The 9,996-nt window shown below is 48.7% G+C and overlaps 1 protein-coding gene across 1 annotated transcript in view; it reads right to left on the reverse strand.

Moving 5' to 3' along the window:
- The window catches only part of SREBF2 (sterol regulatory element binding transcription factor 2), a 56,538-nt gene extending 48,674 nt beyond the window's left edge, over window positions 1-7,864 (reverse strand). Inside the window, exon 1 of the mRNA XM_037160750.2 lies at window positions 7,777-7,864. Coding sequence (XP_037016645.2) covers window positions 7,777-7,864 — 88 coding nt within the window. The remainder of the gene's footprint in view (window positions 1-7,776) is intronic.
- Between the last annotated feature and the right edge of the window lie 2,132 nt (window positions 7,865-9,996).

Raw genomic sequence — 9,996 nt, forward strand, 5'->3', positions numbered from 1 at the left:
TTTTATAAAATTGACTTGAGAGAAGAAACATCGATTTGTTGTTCCACTCATTTATGCATTATTGGTTGATTCTTGTATGTGCCCTGACCAGGGAGTAAACCTGCAACCTCAGTGTATCGAGACGACACTAACCAACTGAACTGCCTGGACAGGGCAGAGAATGCCTAAAAAACAGAGGGGGGAGCAAAAAATAAAAATCTATGTTTGTTATTTGCTTATATTTGCATTATGTTTTGAAGGTGGTAAAAGAACCTAAAAAATTGATTTCCTTGTGAGGAATTGGGGGTTGTGGGTCCCAAAGAGAAGACGGACAGGGCTGCTAGCAAGACTTTTTCCCAGACTCCTCTGATATTTTTTATTTTGCAACATGAAGATACTGCCTTTTCAAAAAAATTTACATTGTTTGCAAGTCATAAATCCCAATCAACACAGTCATTTAGAGCACAGGGAAGGTTTTAAAAACGGAAGAGCTACAGCTGGCAGTGCGAGAGAGCTCCTGCCTTGAAGGGTCCTCCGTGGGAAACACACACCAATGAGCTGACTCCGAGGTGACCGGCCCATCCATGTTCAGAGCAACAGCCTCTAAGATGATGAAAAACTCCAAATGACACAAGTGTCCCACAGGCACAGATATGTGTCAGTGTTTGCCTTTCAGATGGATTATGTTGGTTTACATGGCTATTACAACTTAACTATTTCAACATATAGCAACCTGTAAGTAAAAATGTAATAACCTGGTGCACAATCATAAAGTCCAGACAGAACCCAGAAGGATACAGACAATTTCATATTCAAGGACTATCTGAATAAAGTTGCTTAAGAACCTCTTAAATTGAGAAGAAAAAAGACCGAATTGAATAAGAAGTAAAAATACATTAAAAAAATGCCAAGACATGAACTGACTACAAGACTGACAGAAAAGCACGTTTGGTGAGAGGCAGGCAACACCGAAGAACATTAGGCCAAAGGCCTGGGTGGAGAATGTTTGTCAAGGGCGAGGCCAGTCTGACCTAGAAAGGAGGAAAAACCCAAGAAGGCTGGTTTGGTGTCTGAGCAACCCCAGAAAAAGTGTCCCAGGAAATGGACCTAGATGAGATCAAGAGCTAAAAGTGGGTAGAAAATAAAGAAGCTGTGAGTTAGCTCTTTCAACCCACATAAGTAACAGTGACATGCGGGCGGGTTGGGGGGTATATAGAAACCAGAATTATCTTCCGGAGGGCGAGTCCCTGGTAGTACAAGTGAGTGTTCTAGAGACCCATCTGTATCAGTGTGCCAGCTGGAATGGTTGTGAGAAGCTGCATTGGGCTTCAGTGAATTATTTTTTGACAACTCTTTCAGTGCATTTGCCTACTTTATGATGGGCAATTTACGAGCGCACCTGCCCACACAGCACTGCACATTTAGCAGTCTTTGACCAAAAAACGACATGACCTCCAAGCCCCACCCTCCCTATTCACGGGATCTTGCCCCAAGTGACCTTTCTTTTGTTTCCCCAGATAAAAAAGTCCTCAAAGAGAAATATTTTGCCAATGTGGAGGAGGTGAAACAAAAAACGAAGCACTAAAAGGCATCAAAATCAATGAGTTAAAAAACTGTTGGAGTAGTGGAAAAATCATCTCAATAGGTGTACTGCATCAAATGGAGAGTACTGTGCAGGTGGCGAAAGTTTTAGCATGTAAGAAGATAAAATAAATTTCAAATTTTTGGGGGGTTCAAAACAAAGCTGTCTTGAAAAAGGTACACATAGGGTAAAAAGTAGATCTGTGCGTGCCTCACCTCACTGAGTAGTTTTCCAAATTATGACTCACTGGAAAAATAGGAAGTGAGTTTTTACCCCTCTCACTTGCACTTCCCAGTGGTGTGTGGGCCACACCCTCACCGACTCTCAACCCTGGCTCACTGGGTTGGCCACTCCGACCTTCCTAGTGATGTGGACACCAGGGCTGGGGGCCCGCCCATCACCTTAAACTTCAAGTGCTTTCTTCTCCTCATTAAACATCCCTTTACCAAGCACCTCAGTGCCTGATAGGGCCTGGAGACTCTGCCAAAGAGGGAATGAATGACTGCAAGGAGAAGCTGGCAGAGACCCAAGACAGTGCCACCAAAAGGCTCACGGACCGAAGTTTCTTGCAGCCTGGGGTGCAAGGTGAGCTACCAGCAGGACTGTATGAACGAATGCAAGTATCTGACATCATCAGCCCTGTAGAGCCCATCATGCAGGGGCGTGACTGACAGACAGCTCAGTCACATCAGTGTGCACCATCGTGGAATTCAGAATGCCACAACAAGACCCTACAAGCTTCCAGAGGAGAAAATAGGTCACACACAAAGGATCAGGAATCAAAATGGTATCAGATTTCTTAACTTCTAGATGCTAGAAGACAATGCCTTCAAAATTCTGACATAAAATTATGTCCAACCTTAAAATTCTAAACTCAGCCAAACCATCCAATTGGAGTGAGGGTAGAATAAAGATATTTTTTAGACAGGCAAGGTCCCCCCAAATTTACCTCCAATGTACTCTTTCCCAGGAAGCTACTGGAGGATGTGTTCTGTCAAACACATGAGTGAAAAAACAGGAACTAGGGAATAGGGGCTTCAACATGGCCCACAGGGAGATGGCTAAGGGTACTCAGGGTTAAGCGCGGGACAGCAGACCTGACAACCACCAGGTGGGGCAGCAAGAGGGAGGTCTCCAGGAGAGACATCAACAAGGGGGATAAAAGGAACTGATCACCATGTTGAGAATTTGTCATAAAATTAGGGCTGAATTAGTTACGGAAACATGGGAAGTGAGCAAGTGAATAAATGGGGCTATCACAAACCCTAGAAAAACACAAACACCAACAAAAAATGTAGAGGATCTACCCAAGAGAAATGAAAAAATGTCTACACAAATGTTCACAGCAGCTTCATTTATAATAGCCAAAAAGTGGAAATAACCTAAATGCGCATCAACTGACGAGCTGATAAACAACGTGCTGTATCCATACAACTGAACACTATGTAGCAACGCGGATGGACCGGAACACTATACCACATAGTATATGAATTCATTTGTAATGAAATGCCCAGAATAGGCAAATCCATGAAGACAGTAAGTAGACTAGCTCGCTCAAGTTTCGCTAACCATCTCTGAAGAGAATAGCTGCCTCTCCTTGTCCATAGCCTAACTCACCCCTGCCTCCCTTCTGGTTTATCTAGCCTTATATTCCCTTATCTGACTACCGTCAAAGGCTGACCTCCTGACTGCCAGATCCCATGGCTCCTGGCTTGGCCTTGTCATCCTTACTGTCCTCAGCAGCAATGTCTCCATCATCCATGATCACCCCTCAAAATGCTTACCTCCCATCAGTTATGGCACTTCCCTCACCTGGTCTGGCCTCCCATTTCCATCCTCTCCCACACTGCCTACTCCTCGATCCCCAGTTTTGACCTCCTCCCAAGAACCTGCCTTCCATTTCCTAGTGGATGATCCTCCATGCACCTCAATTTCAGTTCATTTAAGACTAACTGTCATCTGCCCAAACCAGCTCTTCCTACTGGCTTCTGAATTTTAGAATTCCAGCTCTGCTCTGTCTTCAGATCCAAGCCTTCAGAGGCCATGTCCTGTCTTATCAACTTGTCCTGTAAAGGCAACCTGCACAAAGGCTACTTCCCACCCAAGTCCCATCACCCTCTTAGCACCAGCTCATACCTGGATGGCCGCAGTTCCCTCCTAATTGGCTTCCCCGACTCCAATCCTCCTTGCTCATCACCACAGTTGAATTTCCTTAAACCCATGATTAACATCGTACCTTCGCTACTTTCCACAAAACATGTGTCTGGTATGAAAACTCCCCATAATTTGGCTCCGAGTCACCTTTCAGAACTTATCTTCTGTTTCCTAACGCACACCCTCTATTCCAAGAACTTGCTTGTGATAACTTATTTTTTGATTGTTCTCTTTCCACATTTGTCATGCTGCTTCTGCCACCCCTCTTTCTGGGTCCAGCAAAAACCCTCTAACGACTGTGCCTTCTTTCCTGATCCCGGTGGAAGAAAATCCTGCCTCTGCTTTTGCAGAAGACCTGGCTTATCACAGTGTCTCACAATACAGACACCTACCACACACACACACACACACACACACACACACACACACACACACAAATACTTTAGATATCCTATCATAAGAGGCCTGGTGGCCTGTGACAACTAAGCATTCTGCAGCGGAACAAGGCACTGGAGACCTATTAACACACATGCTTTGTTGGGCCAATATTTGGAAATCTGGATATTTCACATAAAAATCCAGAGTTGGGGCCCTGGCTGATGTGGCTCAGTGGATTGCGCGCCAGCCTGCAAACTGAACAGTTGCCAGTTCAATTCCTGGTCAGGGCACATGCCTGGGTTGAGGGCCAGGTCCCCAGTTGGGAGCAGGCAAGAGGAAACCCATTGATGTTTCTTCCCCTCTCTTCCACTCCTCCTAAAAAATAAAATAAAATCTTGTAAAAAATCCAGACTTGGGCATCTCTTGAAGAAGAGATGCTGATCACTCTGCTGAGGCCTCTTTGACCTACTCAATTTAAACTTAGCTTCCCTGGCTGGCGTAGCTCAGTGGATTGAGCGCAGGCCTGCGAACCAGACAACCGCGGTTCAATTCCCAGTCAGGGCACATACTGGGGTTGCAGGCCGGTTCCCTGCAGGCCAGTTCCCAGCAGGGGATGTATGAAAGGCAACCATACATTGATGTTTCTCTCCCTCTCTCCTTCCCTTCCTCTCTAAAGATAAATAAATAAAATCTTTAAAAAAAAAGAAAAAAAAAAAGAAAAATAAACTTAGCTACTAGTCACTCTCTATAACATGGGCCCATTTTATTTTCATAGAGCTATGCCAACAGTGTTATTTTATTTGTTTAGCTTATTTCCTCCCTCAAGAACTGAAGTTTCCTAAAAGAGAAGAGACCTTGGATGTCTCGTTCAAAGCTATTCTCAGCACTTTGTCCATCACGGGGGGTACTTAGAAGCTACTCAAGAGATGTGCTTAGACCCTGGCTGGTGTAGCTCAGTGGATTGAGCACGGGCTGCGAACCAAAGACTCACTAATTCGATTCCCATTCAGGGCACATGCCTGGGTTGCTGGCCGGATCCCAAGTGGTGGCCACATAAGAGGCAACCACACATTGATGTTTCTCTCTCTCTTTCTCCCTCCCTTCTGCTTAATAAGTGATATGGCCTCCTTTGGTCCACATCCTAGTGAACTATAGCAGGGCCAGTGATGGCTACTGAAGAATTCGCCATGGATCCAAGAGGCAGGTATGAGCTCTCTACGTTGGAATTATCCCTTCTCCCCTACCACACACACACAACTCTGTGTGTGTGTGTGTGTGTGTGTGTGTGTGTTTCATATCCAGAATCTTTTTTCTTCCTCATCTGACTAGCACCTAGAAGCATCTGAGCTGGCTACCCCTGATCTAATCCAAACCCCTAGAATCCTGCCCAGTTCAAGGTTCTGGGTTCATTCAGGCATTCCACAAATAGTTCTAGGTGCAAGAAATACAGTGTGAATAAAACAAAAGGCCCTTGTCCTCATGGTGCTGATGTTCTGGAGGCAGAATGGATGAGTAAGTATTCAGGGATATTGGCACCTGCAGACCACTGGCCTTCAGTCTGCCCAACCGTTCTTGTCCTCCAAGGCCCAGGGGAAGGGCTCTCCTTGGTGTAATCTTCCTGATAAGCCGGCCTTCATCAAGCTCCCTTGATACTTTCACTTACTGCTGTGTGCAATAGTGAGCTATTCTATATTCAGCAACTATAGTTTTACTGCTATTCATCTCAAGCTCCATGAGGCCAAAAAATTGCCTATATACTATCTCTCATCGTCCCTACAGCCCAGAAACCACAACTAGCACTTCTTGGCCAATTAGACACAGGGAGCCACTTTCCCCCAAATCTGGTATGGGGACCTATGAAGCCATTGAACCACTGTGGTAATTTCCAGAATGTACGCTATACTTAGAAATCTCTGGGGACAAAGTTAATACTTAACCACTATGTAATTTAACACGTTACAAATCAAAACAAGTAGAGATGGATTATGAAATGAGAATGCAAAATAGACCCAAATTTCTAGGTGTGAACATCCTGGTAGGCAGTTCAGACATACTTCTTACTGGCTGTGTGACCTTAGGTAAATTAATAAACTACCTTGGGCCTCAGTTCCAGGATCTGTGAGAGTAGACTGGCAGTACCTGTTAAAAATTGAGAACATTGAGGTATATGAATACCTAACAGAGTGCCTGGCATGAAGTGCTCAAAACTTAGCTGCCCTTGTTAAGTTCCAAAAACTACCCTCCCCCACTTATTAATACATCTCTGTTTTAGCAGCACTTAGTGGAAAAGACTGTGGTTAGACTTGGGGCTTCAATTAAAGGTCTAACCATGCTGCCCAGATGACCAAAAATAGAATGCAAAGATAGGCCAAAGTGTAAAAATGTTATAGAAACAAAATGGGAAACTGATCCTTTTCAATTAGCTGCTGCCACTCATCTCTTCCCCTAGAAGACAATCTGCAGGTATGATGGAGCCATCATACCTGCTGCAAGGCTGAACTGAGATCCCAGGTTCGAAAAGTGCTTTGCAAAGAGCACAATGCACCTGAGATACTGCTTAAGAGCATTAAGTTCTGGACAATCTAAGGTGAGTGACCTTATCAAGTTAACATCTCCTAGACTCAATTTCTTGTAAAAAATAGAAGTAAGAATATCTGTCTTACGGGACTGTAGTGAGGAATAAGTGAAACAATATAAAGTATCAAATATCTGGGGACTAGAACATCACAAGAGCCCAACTATTCAGAGTTATCATTACAAACGTATTCGATGGACTTCTCACCCCCAAAGGTCAGACGGAAGCCTGATGTAGACACCAACACTGGCCCAGGAACTGGGCTCTGTAATCAGCTGGGTGACCTTGGGCAGGTCGCTGATTCTCTCCAAACTTTGGGGTCCAATGGTAACAAAGTGAGAGCATTTCAGAGAGGATCTCTGGGCTCCTACCAGCTCTTCCACTCCGCTGTTAAGGCCGCTGGAACAAAGGCTACCCGCTCCCCAGCCTGTCCCCGAGGGGCCACAACTCAAAATTCCTGCTGCTCAACTCCCTTTGCAGCGCGGCAGCAGGAGCACTCGGGTCTCCATGCCACCGAGATGCGTGCAGACTCCGCCGCCGCCACCCCTTGCTTCATCAACAACTTGCTTCTGCAGCCACTCGCTGCCCAAAGTTTCCCGAGCGCCGAAGACCCCGCCGTGGGTCCACCCCAGAGGACCGGGGCTGCGGGCGCGGAGTCCGGGGATCCCAAAGCCGCCCCCGCTTCGGGCGGGGAGTGACAGGTACAACGCTGGGTCGCTGGCGGCGGGAGAGTGGGACCTGGGGAGGCGTGTGTAGGCGCGCGAGGGAGGAGGCGGCTGCGCGCTCTTGTCGGGTCGCTCCCACCGGACCACCGGGACGCCCCGGGCTCCGCGCCCCCTGCCTCACGACCCTCGCTTCGCTTAAAGACACGCGGATCCCGGGAGCGGATCCTGTGGCCAGTAGGAACGGAGGGCCAGTAGGAACCCCGGCCGGGGTTCAGACCCACAGAGCCCGGAAAGCCTGGGGAGCTCCGGGGGGACCGCGTGTGCCGGTTCTCCCCGCGCGAGCCGGGGTTCCGGGCGGGGGGCGCACGCGCACCCGCGCGCGCCGCTGTAACCCCTTCCTCCCCGCGCGCCCCCGCACTCCCACTCACCCACCCACCACTCACCATCGATATCCCCCAGGGTCAGCTCGTCGCCCAGCTCGGTGAGCGTCTCCATGGTCTCCAGACCGCCCAACTCGCCGCTCTCGTCCATCGCCCGGCTCGGCGCAGAGGCCTCCTAGCCGGCCTGTTCAGGAAGACGCGGAGGCGGTGCCGCTGCCACCACCCATGACACCCTACAGCCTCCGCCCGGCACCGCCTCACCGGCCGGTGTCACCCTCCGCCATGTTTGCGCTGCGCGGGAGGGGCGGGGCGGGATTCCCCCGCCCCAATCCGCGCCCTCTGCGGCCCCGCCCCCAGGTCGCACGTACCCGCGTTTGTTGTCAATGGGACCAGGCTCTTCACGGCCAATCGGCGAGCAAAGCCGCGCGTGGGGTGATTGCGCGTCAGCGATCAGCAGCTCAGATTTGCATAGCAAAACACCTCCCCTCACGGTGTGGTAGCGAATGCGAACAAAAGCCTCCTGGTCCTCGGCCCAGCCTCCTTCCCCTAGTTTAAAGGAGCCTCTCTCCTCTACGTTGGGTCTGCTCCGCAAGCTATTCCATCCACCCGCCGGGAATTGCAGAGTTAACGAGCTCCACCCCCCGCCCGCCAGTCAGTCCCAGAGCAGGCAGTGAGCACATTACGTCATCGTCCCAGCTACCCCGCCGCATTCCCGCCTGGGACTGCTAGTGTAATCGAACCTGGCCCCCAAACGCTGGGCCCCAGAACAGTCCGGAGACCCTTCAAACCGCGTTCCTCCCACGCCCCCTACGGAGGCGGAAACTGAGGCTCGACGTGGACTACGAATTGTCCAAGTACGGAGCACGCTGACCACCTCTGCGCCTTCGCACCTGCCGCGACCACGCGCTTTTTCCTCCGGATCTCACCCCGGGTACCTCGGAATCGCCTGCGGACCTTTAAAACGATGCCAGTGCCCGTGCTACCACGAGCCTGCTGAGGCGGGCGCGGCATGAGCATTTTGCTAAAGTTGCGCAGGAATTCTGACGCATAGCCGACCCACAGGTTCCCACTCCTTCAAGCACCCCATTGCCCCCATCCTGGAGCTAGTCACGATGTAAAACAAATATGCAAGCGTCTAAGGATTTACCCTACAGAATAAAAGAACGAGTGCTCAAACAAGTAGGCAAGTCCTTTGTAACTGTCCCCAATAAGGAACTGCATGAATAAATGACAACCACACAATGGAATACCATGGCGTCATTAAACATTATGTGGCTAAATGTACAGCTATTGACAGACTTTTGTAATATATTGGGTATTTTAAAGATTTTATTGTTTTCAGAGAGAGGGGGAGGGGAAAAGAGGGAGCAAGAGAAACATCAATCGGTTGCCTCTCAAACGCCCCCATATGGGGACCTGGCCCACAACACAGGCATGTGCCCTGACCAGGTATTGAACTCCTTGACTGTTCCCTCGCTGGCACTGGATCCACTAAGCCACACCAGTCAGGGCTGCAATATATTGTTAAAAGGGAAAAGTATATTCCCTATGAGTATGAGAGGCAGCTGTTGCTTTGTGGTCAGGACTTACAAGCACAGAAGCTGCGTGGAGGCAGATATAGGGAGTCACTCATGCAGTGTGACCTTGGGCAGTTTGACTGTTGTAAGCCCTGGTTTTGTCATCTCTAAAATGGACCTGGCTGGTGTAGCTCAGTGGATTGAGCATGGGCCTGCGAACCAAAAGATCATGGTTTGATTCCCCATCAGGGCATGTGCCTGGGTTGCAGGCCAGTTCCCAGCAGGGGATGCACAAGAGGCAACCATACATTGATATTTCTCTCCCTCTCTCCTTCCCTTCCCTTCTAAAGATAAATTTTAAAAATTTTACAAATGGAAATAGTGCCCTCTCATAGTTGTGAGGGTCACCTGCACATTCATTTCATAACATTTGTTGAACACCTCTGTGGCAGGAAATAGTTCCTGCCCTCTGAGAGCTTCCAGTCCAGTGAAGAAAACAGATGTCAAACAAACAAAATAAGTAACATAATAGTACCAGTGATCAAGGGAAAGTAACAGGTGTGATGAAACTGACGTGGGATTGTCAGGAAGGGCCTTTGCCATTTAAGATGAAACTACAATTATGAGGAGAGGAGCGCGTGTGGTGTGGCTGAGGCAATGGACGACATGGACCAGGGCCCCGAGGCAGGAGCAGCTGTGCCAGCAGCACTTGGCATAAGTGCCCGCAGTATAGTAAGTGCCCACACAAGGTAGCTTTTTAATAGAA

The sequence above is a fragment of the Artibeus jamaicensis genome, unplaced genomic scaffold (assembly GCF_021234435.1).
Source record: "Artibeus jamaicensis isolate MK-2021 breed Jamaican fruit bat unplaced genomic scaffold, CSHL_Jam_final contig_233, whole genome shotgun sequence".
NCBI classification, from domain to species: Eukaryota; Metazoa; Chordata; class Mammalia; order Chiroptera; family Phyllostomidae; genus Artibeus; species Artibeus jamaicensis.